Source organism: Urocampus carinirostris, chromosome 1 (genome assembly GCF_059441175.1).
Source record: "Urocampus carinirostris isolate Australia breed hairy pipefish chromosome 1, RoL_Ucar_1.0, whole genome shotgun sequence".
NCBI classification, from domain to species: Eukaryota; Metazoa; Chordata; class Actinopteri; order Syngnathiformes; family Syngnathidae; genus Urocampus; species Urocampus carinirostris.
Genome location: NC_142349.1, coordinates 74448161 through 74466383, shown reverse-complemented (window position 1 = coordinate 74466383; position 18223 = coordinate 74448161). Strand labels below are relative to the sequence as shown.

The window sequence follows — 18223 nt, the reverse complement described above, 5'->3', positions numbered from 1 at the left end:
AGTTCTCCAAACAAATATAAGGGTTCTTGTTGCGTGTGTCTGGTACTTACAGTCTGCTCTGGCTGGGCCTAAAAAGGAGTAAAAGCAGGACTCAGTGAACTGGCCTCTGCAACACATAGCCCCACACCCAAAGTACTCACCGACCACGTATCCCAAGGCACAGCCGTCTAATTTGGGGAGGGGGGAAAGAGAAACTTCTTGTTAATAATGTAAGATTATTAAAACGTTTCACTGAATAAGTAATCATAAGTGCAATAGTTTTTTAGTTATATTAGTTTTATTATTTAATCATCACATCATTACTTTGAAATTCATACTATTCATTTAGTTTTTAAAAATGCACCTTATGCTTATCCACATATTTGAATGAAGTATTTACTTGCTCTATTCATGTAATGTTTTAATGTGTCCATTCATTCAGTACTTTCCCAAGGGTGGTCTTCTGATTATTCTGCCCTCATCTTATCTTAGGGGCCGGTCACACAGCCGTTTGCGGCTGAATCACGGCTAAAATTTTGCGGTTTTTTTTTGCCCGTGGTTGCCCGCGATGGAAAATGCGCAAAATTGGCCAACCCGCTGTTCATCGGTGGTATGCCCGCAAAACAGACGCCGGCGACTGTTCCGCTTCCTCATCGCGACATTTCTGCGTCATTTTCTCGTGTGGACCACGGGTATAAAAGCTCCCGAGCCGGTGTTGTGCCCAAATCCGACTCCTACGCAACACCCCAACCCCCCACCCCCTCGCATGAACGCGCATTCTGCCGCGTGACTTTTTCATCCGCGTTAACAAACGCATTTTGTAGAATACGATCGCACTTTATTGTTTAAATAAACGCGTTATATAGACTAGGATCTCCCAATTGTTATAATTAGCTCGCTTTATTTTTTTAATAAGCGTTTTATATAGAATACGATCGCTTTTGTTGGAAGCGCAGCAGAATGCGCGTTCACGCGAGGGGGGGAGGATTTACCGTTCGATTACGTTCACAACAAAAACAAAGACGGAATGGTTTAAGTTGTATTACATTCCCAAAAAATGCAAGACGAAGTGGTTTTGGTTATATGTTCGCCATTACATTCCCTAAAAGTGAGATAAAACGAGGTAAAAGTGGTTGTAGTAGTGAGGGGATGCAAATCTCGGCAGGGATGCATTTCTCGGATAACACCGGGCTGTAGAAATCATAACCGCTCAAGACACAGTCCCGTGAAGATCAAGATTTCAAGCTGGCATCATTTTTATTTTATTATCTTGAAAAGAAATGTCAAGAAATAAAAATGGATTAAGACGAGGTCACTACGCTGACGGGGATCCATGTTCACCCCTTTGACGTCTCGAGCACAACTGACGTGTGCTCGGCAAATCGCGCTGTATATACGCGGAGAAAGGCGTTTGACTGTCACACGCGTAACACGCTAATTTCACGTAATAACACCGCGATACAGGCGCAGAACATGCTATCACCATGCTCCACCCACGATTACCCGCTGAAATTTCCCGTCCTACCCATGTGTAACCACGCCCTGGCCGCGGCCAGAGCACGTCGTTCCGCGTCATTTCCGCGTCATTACCTCGTGTTGACCACGTGTGCGGCACGCGGTTTAACACGTGCTCAAACTTTTGAGCAGCTCAAAACTTTTTCGCGCGGCCAACAGCGTGTGAATTTCCGACCGCGAGTAAAGCACCGCTGTATCTCGTCTGTATGGCGATCTCAAAGCGTCCAATAGCGTCCGCCTCACAGGCAGAAATTTCTGGCCGTGATTCAGCCGCAAATGTCTGTGTGACCGGCCCCTTACTTTGTCATAAAAGTCTTCAATTGAACTGCTGAGAGACACGCGGCGAGACACGGATTGTCTACGCCAACATTTGACTTCTTCAATTTAGTCCGGATACATTCAAGAACAGTTTTTGCAATTTTTAAGAATAATCTTTGAATTTTTTCATCATTTAATGCGTGATCTATTGGGTCAAAGATTGCAACAATTTCAAGCATTTACAAGCGCTTCATCGAAGCACTTTTAAAGCTTTGAAAACACAACATGAAAATTCAAGCATTTTCAAGAATTTCAAGCACCTGTACAAACCTATCTAGTCCTTTTTATATCTTTTTCATTTATGTTTCCCTTCTCTATTCCGGGTAACAGTAGAGCGCTCGTTTTGGGACTAAAAGGTCACAGGTTCGAGTCCTTATCAGTGTGTGTGAATAGGTTAGTGTGGAGTACATTGTAAAGCACTTTGGGAGATTTTCAGTGACTTGAAAAGCCTTATATCAACGTGGTCAATTTACCATCATCACACATGAAAGTAGACTAAAACGACTTCGATACATGGCTTTAGATGTCTAGATAGATAGATGTCTAGATAGATAGATGTCTAGATGTCTAGATGTCTAGATGTCTAGATAGATAGATAGATAGATAGATAGATAGATAGATAGATAGATAGATAGATAGATAGATAGATAGATAGATAGATAGATAGATAGATAGATAGATAGATAGATAGATAGATAGATAGATAGATAGATAGATAGATAGATAGATAGATACATAGATGTCTAGATAGATGTCTAGATAGATGTCTAGATAGATGTCTAGATAGATAGATACATAGATGTCTAGATAGATGTCTAGATAGATGTCTAGATAGATGTCTAGATAGATAGATAGATAGATAGATAGATAGATAGATAGATAGATAGATAGATAGATAGATAGATAGATAGATAGATACCATAGATAGATACCATAGATAGATACCATAGATAGAAACTTTATTCATCCCTGTAGGGAAATTCACACTTCCAGCAGTATCCTTGTGTTGAAAAATAAAACAATAAAATAAAGATATAGAATACAAAAATACCCAATATAACATGTTGATATAGAGTATTTAAATAGTGCTACGGAAAATACACATTGTAATAAGAATAGGGTAATATGCAAATGTGTGGGCAGGGTTAAATGTGGGCTTTTACTCCCCCGGGTGGAGTTAAATAGCCTCATAGCATGAGGAAGATATCGATGCAATAAAAGTACCGTTTTTTGCCATTTCGACTCGAGGACATGTTTAACGAATTTGGTATTAAACAACGTGCACTATATTGTTATCAATGACAACAAAGACAAGCTATTGGGGTCACCAACCTGCGGTACCGGGGACACGCTTTCGTCGGGCTGGAACGCGTCGAAATCCATATCCAGGAGCGACTCTCCGGGCCTCTCGTTGGGCTGCCGACACACAAGCCGATTAGCGGGGAAACTCACGCGCTGCTGAGCTCACGTTCGGCTTGCGGACCTGCGACGGGGAAGGGGCCGGCAGAAATTCTCCTCCGAACAGGTCGATGATCTGCTCCTCCGCCACCTCCTTGGAAGGTGTGACCGCTTTGGGGGGCGGCGGCACAGGGGGACCCTTTTTTATCTGAGAAAGACCAACATTTGCACGCGTCAGCTTGAGGGGCCCCAAGATGAACTCGGCAGAGACGGCAGAATGCCGCCAAGGCAGAGGTGGGACACTATATGGAGTTGGGTTGAAAGTTGGGGCCCGTCCTGGAAACCTATACGATTTGATTCATTTTATACATGCAGATATCTACATGTTATTGTTCTCTCAGTAAATTTGTTTGCAATTAGTAAAAAAATATCAGGTCCCTGTTTTAAGCACATAGTTTTGTCGTATTACTGTAGTTGAGTCTTTTAAGTATGTATGTAGTATTTCTACAGTCATATTTTTGTCTTGTATTTAGAGTATTTCTGTAGTATTTTTGTTGTTTTTGTAGAACTATAGTAGTATTTCTGCAGTAGTGATGATCTGCATTTATATAGCGCTTTTCAAGTCAATGACTTCCCAAAGTGCTTTACAATGTGCTCCACATTTTCCAATAGCGGCCTTGCAGCCATGTAAGGCGCTAACCTGCTTATTGGGGGTATTAGGGGTTCAGTGTCTTACCCAAGGACACTTCGACATGTAACACGGACGAGGCGGGATTCGAACTGGGATCCTTTGATCCCAAGACGAGCGCTCTACCTCCTGAGCTACTGCCGCCCCCAGTAGTATTTTTTAGTATTTCCATTATAGTATTTTTGTGGTATTTGTGTAGTACATCTGTAGTATTTCTGTCATAATATTTCTGAAGTAGTATTTTTTTTTTGGACTCTTGTCGTAATATTTTTATGGTAGTATTTTTGTATAATATTACTGTAGTAATATGTCTGTAGAAGTGTTTTGTTGTATTTCCATAATAGTATTTTCGTAGGACTTCTTGGGTATTTTTCATCATTATTTCTATAGTAGTATTTTTGTAATATTTTGGCCATGATATTTTTGAAGTAGTATTATTTTGTATTTCTGTTCTATATTTCTATGGAAGGATTTCTGTATGATAGTATTACTGTAGTTGTAATTCTGTAGTATTTTTCCCCAATATTTCTGAAGTAGTATTTTTTTTGTATTTCTCTTGTAATATTACTATAGTAGTATTTTTGTATGACAGCATTACTGTAGTAGTATTCTTTAAGTATTTCTGTAGAAGTGTTTTTGTAGAATTTCTATCGTAATAATTTTGTACCATTTCTGTAGTATATTTGAACGGATAAGCGGAGAGATGGATCGATCATATTTTTGTAGTTATTTTTGGAATGTTATTTGTAATATTTGTAGTGTTTTGTATTATAGTATTACTGCAGTGATATTTTTGTAGTATTTCTGTACAAGTATTCTAGTAGTATTTCCACATTCGTATTTTTGTAGTATTATGAAGTAGTATTTTAGTAGTATTCCTTTGTTTTTTTCTTAGTATTTCTTTGGTACTTTTATCATATTACTGTAGTTGTATTTTTGTAGTATTTTGGTATGATAGTATTACTGTAGTATTTTTTTTACAGTATTTCAATGGATTTTCTATTTTCAGAATAAATACAACATGAGGTCTAGGATTTTAAGCACGAAATTTGATATTTAGTTTTGAAGTAATTTTGTAGTATTTTTGTGTGAATTTCCCTACGGGGATGAATAAAGTATCTATCTATCTATCTATCTATCTATCTATCTATCTATCTATCTATCTATCTATCTATCTATCTATCTATCTATCTATCTATCTATCTATCTATCTATCTATCTATCTATCTATCTATCTATCTATCTATCCATCCATCCATCCATCCATCCATCCATCCATCCATCCATCCATCCATCCATCCATCCATCCATCCATCCATCCATCCATCCATCCATCCATCTATCTATCTATCTATCTATCTATCTATCTATCTATCTATCTATCTATCTATCTATCTATCTATCTATCTATCTATCTATCTATCTATCTATCTATCTATCTATCTATCTATCTATCTATCTAGCTAGCTAGCTATCTATCTAGCTATCTATCTATCTATCCAGCTATCTATCTATCCATCTATCTATCTAGTTGTATTTTTGTTGTGGACACACAGTGGAACAATGGGGACATGAGGATTTAGAGCAGGGGTCTCAAACTCCAAAGCTAGGGTTTGGGTGAGGTTGGGCCGAATTGGGTTTTCCACAAGAAAACATCTTATTAAAAAAAAATCCAATCTCAAATATCGTTTTCAAAATGATTTCTGTTTTGGTCAGCGTACTCCTCAGACCAGGACTGAGTCTAGGGACAGAAAAAGGGAAAGGTGGCCATAAAGCAGCAGCATAGCCGGGACGGAAGGGACACAAACACAAGTTGAAGACGCTGAAGTCACAAAATCTGCTTTGAGGCGGCTTCAATGGCGGCAGCATTGGAGCTCTTTCTACTTGTACGAGCACGGAGGGAACACACATTCCTCCTACAGGTCCGGTTTCCCAAATCCAGTCTGCGGGTGAGTTGGAGAAACCTTCCCCTCGGAAGAAGAAACTCTCTCTTTTAACAGATCATGTAATATTGGTGGAGACAAAACAACGATTGCTTGATATCGCTGTTAACACGTGCATACCTGTCAACTCGTACGTTTTTGCCATACAAAGTACCGTAAATTCCGGACTATAAGCCGCTACTTTTTTCCCTAACTTTCAACCCTGCGGCTTATTCAATGATGCGGCCAATTTATGTCATTTTTCTAACGGCCGCCAGCGGCGCTCGAGTGTTGCTACCATTAACTGCCCTGTCAAAGCTATATTATTATTATTAAAGCTTTGAAAACTCTCTCGGTGTACCGTCTTTCTTTGTAAATATGTGTAACCCATGTATAATATGTATTTGCAACTGTATATTTTTCTAATGTATTTATTTGTATTTATTTTAGACACTTATTCTGATAAGTTTTGCACGGGTGAACGAAAAATGAGGGGCGGAACAAACGCGGGGTTTAGGGGAGACTGTTCTCTCTTCTTTATTCATTATCCATTATCGATCAGTTCATAATACGCTACAAAGCTCAGGAGCCGGGTCTCTTACTCTCAACCAGAAGGCTAAACTAAGGTCCCAGACTTAAAGTTTTGCTGCGAATGCACCGAAAGATTTATTCGAAATGAAGAGAAACTACGCTGACGGGGATCCATGTTCACCCCCTTGACGTCACGAGCACAAATGACGTGTGCTCGGCATTCGCGCTGTTTATACGCGGAGAAAGGCGTTTGACTGTCACACGCGTAACACGCTAATTTCACGTAATAACACCGCGATACAGGCGCAGAACATGCTATTACCATGCTCCACCCACGATTACCCGCTGAAATTTCCCATCCTACCCATGTGTAAGCACGCCCTGGCCGCGGCCAGAGCACGTCGTTCCGCGTCATTTCTGCGTCATTACCTCGTGTTGACCACGTGTGCGGCACGCGGTTTAACACGTGCTCAAACTTTTGAGCAGCTCAAAAGTTTTGAACGCGGCCAACCACGTAAAAATTTCCGACCGCGAGTAAAGCACTGCTCTATCTCGTCTATATGGCGGTCTCTAAACGTCCATAAGCGTTCAACAGCATCTGCTTCACGGCAAGAAATTTCTGACCGTGGTTCAGCCTCAGTACGCTCGAAAAGCTGTGTGCCCATGCTCTGAAGGTTTGAGCAGCGCCAAATAATTTCGCGATGCCACCCGCGCGCGAATTTCCGACTGCGTGTTAAGCACCGCTGTATCTCGTCTGAATGGCGATCTTAATGCGTCCAATGGCATCCGCCTCAAAGGCAGAAATTTCTGGCCGTGAATCAGCCGCAAATGTCTGTGTGACCGGCCCCTTACCTTTGGAAATATACACTTTTTTCCTTGAATTACTTTCAACGGGACCTGGACTCTGCAGGTCTGCCTCAAACCTTAAGTACAGGTATCATTTACCGTTCATTACGCCGGCTGTGATTTTTGGACGTGGACTTTAATGAAGGACATTTAGTTTCAATCGTGGGACTTGAAGTCGGGTTTGGGTTAATTTTGTGTTTGTGTTACATGTTTAAATGTGGGCGCATGCGGCTTATATACAGGTGCGGCTTGTGTATGTACGAAATCGGTTTTCCTCTTAAATAGTGGTGGGTGCGCCTTATAATCAGGTGCGCTCTATAGTCCGTAATTTACGGTACGTTTATTATACATTTTAAGACGTGTACGACGTACGAGAAAATCTGTACGGAAAAAGGCAAATTTGTCAATTATGGGTACCATATACCGATTATCACGAAAACGGCAATTTAATCAAGTCAAACGAGTTCGCCGCGGTAGCCTCTATCTCGGTGTGGTTTTTTCATTGCAAACGAAGCGAGCGTTTTGATGCTACTGTGCGCATGCGTCTGCCGCCTGGGGATTTCCCATCATGCATCATTCCGATCACACGTGAACAAAGCGAAAGCGGAGCAGTAAGCCTACATTACAACATAGTTTTGAATTTTCTTTGGATACAATCATCGAGTCGCAATGGCCGAACCTGAATTAAAACGCTGTAAGTCATTCCGATCTGAAAACAACAGGCGGGGTCGATTGAGTCAATTTGAAATACATGTGGGCTTAAAAAACATCGGATTTCATGTGGTCGTTGTGTAGTGAAAGGAAGTCCGTCTCTTTTTAGGGAACCGGCTTTTTCGGCTCAACTCCTTCAAGAGAGCCAACGGCTCACTTGCTTTGATGCATTATATTACGAATGATTATGTTGTATAAAGAAGTTAAGAAAAAATGAAGGTATAAAAGGAGAAAATGAAAAAAGACAGGTTTGTGGTGATCCCTTTAATCAGTATATTACCAACAATAATTTAATGCAGAAAATGAATTCCTAATTTGAATAAGAAAATATATTATTCTACTTAATCATATTTGCATGTATTTCATCCTTCTACAGTGAACGTCCAAGCGACTTCATATTTGAACTTTTTTTTATAATAAACCTCATTCATGTCGAGCAACTCTGTATCTCACAACAAAATGTTAATTAACAATATATATGATATAACGAAACACGTGTACAATATAACATGAAAAACTACAAAAATAAACACGTTTGAAAAAAATATGGTGTAAGATTCTTTTGTATTTTGTAAGGGAAAATACGACGGCATGGAGCGCTGGAGCGCGACAGGTATGCACGTGTCACCTCTGTGTGACAAATATTTATGATTAAGGCGTCAAATTCTTCCACACTGCTCTGCAAAAGTATTTGGTCCCCCAGAAACCTTTTGACATGTTTACGTATTCCAGGCTTCGCACTTATAGATAAAAAAATAATAATATTTATTGAGAATCTGTCACGGTTGCCATGGCGCCCAATTGGCCCTGCCCGTGTGGCGCCAGCTACGGCTCATTAACAGATTGGCTTTCCGTCTTTTTAAGCAAGACGTGGATTCTGACTCGGTCTTGTTTTCCTGTTGGTATTTCCAGTCCAGTATTGTTCCCGTTTATTTTGTCCTGTTTAAATTCGGTTTCCAGTTTTGTTTCAGTCTATTTTTGTCCTGTTCATTATTTTCTCCAGTTTTCGTTACTGTCTAGTTTCTCCTGTTTATTTTCGATTTCCTGATTCGTTACCTATCCTGTCTGTCACGTCCTGTTCGGTATCGACCCCATCTGTCCGATATCAACTCAAGCAATCGGAATCGATCTCGTCGATCTCTGGCTTCCTGTCTTTCCACTCCAGACCGGCTGTCTAACGTGCAATGACAAACTAGACAGGAACAAAAACTGGAGAAAATAATAAACCGGACAAAAATACAATAGAAACTGAACTGAAAAACTGAAATTAAACAGGACAAAATATACGGGAACAATACTGGGCAGGAAAATATCAACAGGAACAGGACCGAGTCGAAACCCACGTCTTGCGGGGCAGAAGTTCGTTGACGGGCTGACAAGGGAAGCGTGACAGCGCTGAGCTTAAAATAGACTGACAGATTGTCCCACCCCTGCTGTGTTTGAATGCTGGTCATCCAATGTGATCGTTGGCCTCTTGATTGCGTTTCTGATTAGTTTTCTCCTTGTTTGGGATGAAAGTTTAGGTTTGCAGTAGTTTTATGCTCTCTCTATTTTAATATTTTTGCTGGCACAGTGCTCCTGAAGATGTGTAAATGTTGGGAAATATTCTTGTATTCCATCCCTGCTTTGAACTTTTCTACAACTTTATTCCGGATCTGAGTTGTGGGTGAGTCGGTGAGCAACGCTTGAAACAACAGTGAGCAACAGCAATCCCAAGTGTGGCAACTAAGTCAATATCAGACATGTTCAAAACTTGACATCAAGTTACATTTTGCGGAGTTTCCGGCAATGCAAAATTATTTTTCACTTTTGCAAAGGTTGCAGGGCCTACAAACGTCATTTGTTTTTACAATTATTTCTCAAGATTTTCATTTCTTTTATTCTTGGTATCTTTTGTTGCATAATACTCACATTTTTGGGGGCTTATTTAGTGGGTTGCACGATACACAACTGTATTTAATCACATTTTTTTTTTGTGGAAGTACAATGTTGGCAACAAGATTGACTTTGTATCATTGGAAATTATTTGAATGCAACACAAACTTTTTCTTCTTTTTCCGTTTTTTTTTCTATTTTTTTTTTTAATTCCTTTAAAAAAATCTCATTGTGTTTATTTTTTCCTAACTGTTCCTTTTTTCTTTTTGATCTCTATTTACTTTTTTCATTTGTTTCTTTTTCTTTTCTTTTTTCTGGCTTTTTTTCCGAATTTTTCCTTCTTTTTTCTCTTCCGTTTGTTTCTTTTTTTTCTCAGTTTTTCACTACTTTTTCATTTTGGTATTTTTTTCTTTTTTGTTCTATTCCCCCTTCCTTTAAGTCATTTTGTACATAATTTTACATAATATTTGGTCATATAGGGATAAAAGAAGCAAAAACAACCTGAAGAGCCGTTTAGGACCCGAAAGAACCGGTTCCTTTTAGTGAGCCAAGCCGAAGAAGCCGGTTCTCGAAAAACTCTACTGACTCGACTCAACTTTGTTCTACTTCGACCTTGACTTCCAAATACCGCATTTATAAGACAACGTCAGGGGAACACTTGTATTTTTACCTTCATGCACTGTAACTTTGACTTAATTCGCTTCTTAATTAGCAATTTCGAGCCCTGATTTTTGTGAGCTGGCTAGATTTTCTTGTGCGCGGAAAAGCTCTGGGTAGTGCACAATTACGCACACACGCAGCTTAGAGGGAACAATGATCAGAAGTCATCAAGCAACTTCTGGAGTCAGTTTGCTGAGCTGAGAGAACAGGGGGCCAATATTTTGGCAAGACCTACTTTTCATTTTTTTTTAATATATTATAAAATGATGAAATAATTTGGATCCACTTCACGATTGTATCTCACATGTTGTTGATTCTTAGAAAAAATTGTATATTATTAAGCTTTAAGTTTGAAGCCTGAAATGTGACAATATGACACAAAAGTCTTAGGGGGCAATACTTTCGCTAGGCACTGAATGTATGATTTTGTTTTCGATTGAAATGATTAGAAATATTCGAAATTGATCTTTGATGCCGAAACTCATTGCGTGATACTCAGGTGAGACAGGACTGGAGCAGGGAAACCGGACTTGCAGAAGCGGCACGCGTCCCCGCATATTTGCCCGAATATTCTGGACAAACATGGAAGCGAGCCGCCAGAACACAAACACGGAAACAAACGAGTGACAGACGTGTCACGTGTTGACTCACCGTCCCCGAGACGAGTGTGCAAGAAGTAAAACAGTCAAACAATGTTACAAAAGCAATTCAGTTGCTAGCATTAGCAAGCTAAAAGAAACCCGGCTAATCTTTGGCTGCCATCAAGCGACCTTTTACCTGCATGGGAGATTTGGGACGCGGCGGTCCCGGAGAAACCGGGCGGAGCGTGTGATTGGATGCGGCGTCCGGACTCTCGGGCGGACTTTCGTCTTCTGGCGGTGACGGCGTCCGTGCTAGTCGCAACGGACCCGAGTCGCTAGAAGAGACACACAAAAATACAGTAAGACCACCTGGCTGCTCCAGATACGAGAAATTCCAGATATCTATGAGAAATAAATCCTGCCTGACTTACTAGAGAAAATCCAAGTTACAAGAATTTCCAGAAACTACCAACAGAGGGCTAAGTCCTGGAACTCATCCTTTACCAGCTCAGTAGCCTAGATGGTAAGGCGCCCGCTTTGAGACTGGGAGGTTCGGGTTCGCGCCCCGGCCGAGTCATTCCTAAGACTTAAAAAGTGGTCGGCGGCGCCCTCTCTTGGCTGCGGCTGCATCGGGTCAGATGCAATCGACATTTCGTTCTGTGTACATTGTTACACAGAATGACAATACAAGGAAATTATTATTATTATTATTATTATTATATATGAGCTAATCTAGTTAGAGCCTGACATATGAGAGAAAATCAAAGTTTCGAAAATTTCCAGGCCCTACCACTAGAGGGCCGAATGCTCAAGGTCATCCTCTGCATACGAGCTGCTCAAAATACGAGAAATCAAGATACGAGATGTCTCTCAAGCAAAAATATTGTCTGACGTACAAGAGAAAATCGTCTTTACGGCCATGACACCCTGAGAACGCCCGATTTCGGGAAGCAAAGTTGTTGTTAGTACTCGGAAGGGAGACCGCCTGGGAATACTAGGTGCTTTAAATCGCTCATTCAGCGCACGCTCTGCTGCGGCAGCACGTACTGTACCCTCATGAATTTCCCAAAGGGAACAAAATTGTCATGATTACTAACTCTGGTCACCTGGAGCAATCATGTGGGCGCCTTCTGATTGGCTGACGCTTTGTTCTTTAGCGCGCTGCGCCCAGACTTCTTCGTCACAGTATTACTTTTGTAACTCTGTGTGACTCTCCTGTTTTCCCGTTTGACTAAGAACTCTGCTTACCTGTTTCTGCCTGCCTCCGACCCGACCTATTTCCGTCCAACGCTACGATCTCCTCTCCAGCCCCGGTAAACTCGACCTGCTTGACTTCCGCACTCCGATTGGCTACTCAATCCGAAGCTATCTTTCCGGCTCCGCTGCTGACGTCTGACAGTCATCACGTCTCCCGCAAGCCCTGAAAGCTTCCCTAATAAAAAACTGAAACGAATGCTCTGGGGTTTCCTGGTCTGTTCTGGTCTCATGATACAAAATAAGTTGAAATATATGTATTTTTATTAAAATACACATTTTTTCAGACACTACCACTAACGTACCGAGTGCTTGAGACTTTCCCCTACATACGAGCTAATCTCGTCACGGTTGCCACGGCGCCCAATTGACACGCGTTGACTGATTGCTCCTTGGGAGTACTTAAATGCGGTCCTTTGAGCCGTTAGTTGTCTGAGCGTCTGTGATACTTCTGTGAAACTTCTGCAAGACTCCTGTTAAACTCTGTGAAATGCCTAGTCTGTGAATTTGCCTGCGTTTGATCCTGTTTTGTTTGATTTTTTACTACTCTTTTGTTTGGATTTCAATACACTTCTGCAACCATCGATCCGCGGATCGAGTGTGCGCGCATTCCTCCTCTCCCCAATAAATTGTGAGTACGTTACGCGAGTGGGTTCTAAATTCTGTTTCCTGCCCTGGTCTGTGACAAATTTAATTTGGAGAAATTTGACATAAGAGTCAAGTCAAGTCATGCATCCAAATGTTAATACAAGTGACATGCTTTAAACTCAAGTAAACAGCGCCCTCTTCAGTGGAGTTCTGTTAGGGTTACCATCTGCTCAGACGTAGATTTGTGGGATAACGTCGCATCGCCTTTATCGACCAGTGCCGTTAAAACTCGCCTCTGATTGGCCGGCACCGTTTGAACCCGAACTGGTTGGCCCACCTCTCCATCACTCACAAACATGGAAGTACAAATCCTTGAAAAAAATGCAGTGTCTTGCGATTACAAAATCGCACTACGTCGCATAGCAGTATCGATTCGATTTCTGTTCATCGTGCAGCCCGTGTCTTTGGAACAAAAATCTTGCCTGACATACGGTAGAAAAGTTATATGAAAGCACACATCTGGACAACCAGAGGAAAAGCGATGAAATGAAACAGCAGAGGATTTTGATTTATTTAATAAGTATTCATGGAGAAAATATCATTAAAAACGCATGATTCGGACATTTTAGGCCAGCAGAGAAGGCCTTACAGGCCATCACAAAGAAATGTAATAGACAATAAATTAAGCTGGAAAACACACATCAGACACATACAAATTAAAGTATCTAAAAGCATTTCAATAATGAATAAAGCCAAATTCAATTTAAGCTATAATGCATTGTATTTATTATATTGTTCTCTAGTTCTGCCATACTTAACATACTGTGCAGAAGTCAGGGGCAATCATTACAAAAGTTCACTACAGCCCCTTTTTATCCTCCAAAAACGTGGAATTAGAACCATACACAGGGTAGGATATCGAGATCATACTCATATTTTATTACTGCAGTCCAAATTATCAAAATTAGATGATTTAGTAAAATTTTTCACTGCACAACTGGCTATCTAAGGTCAGCAAAAACATAGTGCCAGAAAACATCCGTAAATTATTCATTCGGAAAGAGGAAAATTATAATTTAAGGGGCTGTCGTGAATTCATAATCCCAAAGGTGAGAACCACGAGGAAAAGTATGTGTGTGTCTGTGTGTGGAGTCAAACTTTGGAACAATTTACATGACAAGGAATATAAGAATTTGGTTCTTACTACCCCTTTTCAAACATATTATGTAACGTTATTTTGTTGTTGAGTTTTTGTTTTTGTTCTGTTTTTATTTTGATGTTCGAATAAAGTTTTCATTCATTCATTCAAGGTGACAGGACTTACCTGGGTGCCCCTTGGATGGTGAACATTTTGTCGGCATGTTGTTCGCTGAGTTGCATCATGACTTCGTAGAGCTGCTTGCACACCTGCACAAAAGAGGTGACGCTCAGGTGGGCGCGGAATCAAATACATACACAAATTCTATCGTATTCATAGTCATATGGTCGCCCCCTCACCAAGGAAATCTCCCGATGAAATCTGGCCTCCAGGCTGGTCACGCTCTTGAAGGTGCCGATGTAAAATCCCACTCGGCTGAAATGCAAAACGTTTGTATCGGTGGCAAAAATGACATTCTCGTTTAGCCTGATGGCAAAAGGGAAGGCCAGTATCTTGCACTTTTAGTAGTGTTCGGATGCTAATTCGTCCCCAAAACTTGGGAAGGAATTCACCGGCATGATACAGGCCTTTCCCGGCTCATTCTTTCTCAATGGGAGCGAAAAACCTTCAGCAGAATGTTCTGACTGTGCACGTGAGACAGGAGGACAAAGGCAGGAGGACAGAGATAGGACGACAGAGACAGGAGGAAAAAAACAGGAGGATAGAGACAGGATGACAAAGAGGGGAGGACATATACAGGAGGATTAAGATAGAAGGACAGAGACAAGAAGAGGAAGACGGGAGGAAAAAAGACAGGAGGACGGACACTGGAAGGCAGAGCTTGGAGGACGGAGACGAGAGGTCAAAGACGGAAGGACGGAGATGGGAAGACAAAGAAAAGAGAATGGAGAAAGCAGAAAAAAAGCCGGGAGAACAGATATAGGCGGACGGAAACAGGAGGACAAATAAGAGAAGACGGACACAGAGGGACAAGGTCAGGAGGACCAACACAGGAGGACAAAGAAGGGAAGACAGAGACGGGCAGACACCTGTCCCAAAGCGAGGGAAGTTCATCCTGCAGACCCAAGTTGAGCTCATCAAAGACTCTCTGGGCCTTCCTCAACTCCTCGTCCGCCTGAAAAAGGACAAAAGGTAGAGTCGGCATTATTGTGCCGAGGCTGCCGATTGGTCTGACGATTGTAGGAGGGGACAGTTTGCGGACTCTGATTTCCCCAAAAGAGGGACAGCTCTGCAAAGCAGGTCTTACAGACTCGTCACAGATCGAGAAAGGGAAAAAAACATGTCAAGTGACCTTGAGCATCTTGCGGTCGTTTTTCATGCCGGACGCCTGAAGCGTTTCCACGTGGTGCCGAGCGCTGTCAAAATCGATCAGTTTGCGACTTCTTTTGGCCACGCGAGTCTGAAAACGGCGGGAAAGCGTTAGCATCAAAACCCCAAAACGCCTGCCAGGCATCCATCCTCACCTTTAAGTCAGGAAACTGCAGCAGGTACGCGTCCAGATTCAGCAACGTAGAGTCCACCAGTTTGTTGTGGAAGTTTTCCCACAAAGCGTCACAATCCTGCACAGGGGGGAACAAAATGGAGGACGCCGTCAAGGACCCGCTCGGGTTGGGGTGGAAGAGCAGTGCAGAAACAAAGATTAGTGTAGTAAGGGAGGTCTTTTATTTGGACTGGGGTCGGTATACAAGAAGTCAGGTGGCAAGGTAACAGTATCCAGAACACGAGAGGCAACGATCGTAATCCATGCGGAAGGTGTGAGGTCGGTGTTCCAGTAAACTCAATCCGTGAAAGCAACAGTTCAAGACTTCACCAGGCAGTACTCGTGATCCGGAAGGTCAGGCAAGGGTTCGGTACACTCAAGGAACAAAGACTTGACACAAATGTGCTTGGGATGTGACAAGAGTACAACAAAATAGCAAGGAACCAAAGTGGCAGAGTACTAATTAGGGAAGTAGACAAGTTGTGATGGAAGTAATAACCGAAGGGAAATCCAGACAAGTGAGTTCATCAGGCAGTACTTGTGATCCAGAAGGTCAGGAAAGTGTTCTGTACACTAGAAGAACAAGGAGCTGAGACAAGAGTGCTTGGAACGTGACAAGAAGACAAGAAAACCAGCAAGGAACCAAGGGGGCAGTGTACTAATAAAGGGCAGTGGATGAGTTGTCACTGCAATAAAGCCAGTACAAATGATTTACAATGGAGCGGTTAAAATTCTCGATAAGCAGTCAATTTGGTCACATCATTGTGTTAGTTTGGAGAACTTAAAATTTGTATTTTTTTAAAAACCTCATTAAATCTACACAGTTGAAGCTTATTGATTAACGCCTACATCAACAAGTCCCTCGGGTTCTTAGTGAGAACATAGTTCCCCTCAGGGCTGTGGGCTCCAGAACCAGAGAAGCCCAGAGCGGTAACTTTCAAGTCCCGGGGCAGAAGACTACTTTAGGACAATAAGCTTTTACTGTACAAGGCACTAAAGCCTGAAACTGTTTGCCCACGGAACTAAAGGAAGAGTCAAACTGGGTCCTTTTTAAAACATAAACTCAAAGACTTTTTAATCAGAGGTTAGATATGTGATGGAGAAAGAGAGGGGGGGGATAGATAGATAGACAGACAGACAGACAGACAGACAGACGGACGGACGGACGGACGGACGGACGGACGGACGGACGGACGGACGGACGGACGGACGGACGGACGGACGGACAGATAGATAGATAGATAGATAGATAGATAGATAGATAGATAGATAGATAGATAGATAGATAGATAGATAGATAGATAGATAGATAGATAGATAGATAGATAGATAGATAGATAGATAGATAGATAGATAGATAGATAGATAGATAGATAGATAGAAATGTCTGTAAAAGCCCTTCTGGAGACAGACATTGAGAATTAGCCTTGGCTAAAATGTTATTGAATGTGACATGAGTTTTTGGAGCCTACTTGTCCCTTTTCAAATAAACAAAACTTGAACTTGAAACTTGTGATGGAGGTGATAACTGTGGGGAAATCGAGACAAGTGAGTTAACCGGGCAGTACTTTTGATCCAGAAGGTCAGGAAAGGGTTCGGTACACTGAAAGAACAAGGAGCTGAAACAAGGGTGCTTGGGACGTGAGGTGAAGACAACACACTTGCAAGGATCCAAGGGGATAGTGTACTAATAAAGGGAAGTGGATACGTTGTGATGGAGGTAATAACCATGGGGAAATCAAGACGAGTGAGTTAATCGGGGAGTACTCGTAATCAGGCAAGGGTTCGGTACACCGGAATAACAAAAGGTTGAGACAAGAGGACTTAGGACTTTACATGGAAGACAACCAACTTGCAAGGAACCAAAAAATAAAGGGAAGCGACAAATCAAAACAATTGCCAACAGCTGTGAGGAGAAAAATTGAACCTGGAAGGGAGTGACCAAATAAGAGAGAGGGGAGAGAGAAAGTACTTACAGAAGCACAGGAAGCAGAGGACATGTCTCACCTTGCCGATGGTCATGACGTCGTCTTTCCCATGCCAGTCGGGCTCGTAGACCTCGTGGAGGGACTGGGTCAGGTTGATGGAGGCCTGCTGCATCCCTGCGATGTGATTGGATGCCACATGTTAGAATCTTAGCATGTGCGCGCTAGCCCTGGTGTGTGCCTATATCACCTTTAATGGCCGCCATGTAGGATTTCATCTCCCTCTGCAACCGTGAACCTTCGGACTGACAGAAAGGGGTGGGCTTTAAGTGTGCGACTGTGGGCAAAGGGGCGGGCTTCTTACCTCCTGCCTCCTGAAGTTTATGACCACCTGCTCGAACTGCTCATCTTTGGTCTCGTCGGCTTTCCCCAACTTCTGCAACACCTGCGACCACAAAACACAACCTTGTCGGGTTGCCGTGGCGACAGGGACAAAAATGCACGTCGTCTGCTTTAGTGTCCCGTGTTAGAGTTCCATGCTAGCGTCCCAAGCTCTCAAGCAGTTGCCACGCCGGGCAACGTAGTTAGACTTGTAAGTAAGGGTGTGCGGATCGATGCAAATATCTTTATTATCGATACTGAGCTAGAACAAGTGGTGTGAAAATGTATTTCTACCATAATTTCTGTGTTTTTTTGAGAACTCATCACCCCAAAAAGTTTGATATCATAAGACCAATTTTAATATCACACAGAGACAACCTACCTGTGGCAGCCATAACAGAAATCAAACGTT

General features: G+C 42.0%; 1 protein-coding gene across 5 annotated transcripts in view; it reads right to left on the bottom strand.

Moving 5' to 3' along the window:
- amph (amphiphysin) overlaps positions 1 to 18223 on the bottom strand; it is a 29900-nt gene that overhangs the window by 8122 nt on the left and 3555 nt on the right. For 4 of the 5 annotated variants that reach the window (XM_088350848.1, XM_088350865.1, XM_088350874.1 and 1 more), the window contains exons 2-14: positions 17795 to 17875; positions 17681 to 17735; positions 17513 to 17607; positions 15489 to 15584; positions 15317 to 15424; positions 15054 to 15139; positions 14364 to 14439; positions 14191 to 14273; positions 11221 to 11359; positions 3296 to 3418; positions 3145 to 3228; positions 141 to 167; positions 51 to 68 (exon numbers count right to left, since the gene is read on the bottom strand). In XM_088350848.1, the coding sequence (XP_088206974.1) occupies positions 51 to 68; positions 141 to 167; positions 3145 to 3228; positions 3296 to 3418; positions 11221 to 11359; positions 14191 to 14273; positions 14364 to 14439; positions 15054 to 15139; positions 15317 to 15424; positions 15489 to 15584; positions 17513 to 17607; positions 17681 to 17735; positions 17795 to 17875 (1071 nt within the window). The remainder of the gene's footprint in view (positions 1 to 50; positions 69 to 140; positions 168 to 3144; positions 3229 to 3295; positions 3419 to 11220; positions 11360 to 14190; positions 14274 to 14363; positions 14440 to 15053; positions 15140 to 15316; positions 15425 to 15488; positions 15585 to 17512; positions 17608 to 17680; positions 17736 to 17794; positions 17876 to 18223) is intronic. The other variant, XM_088350857.1, reaches the window with a different exon arrangement.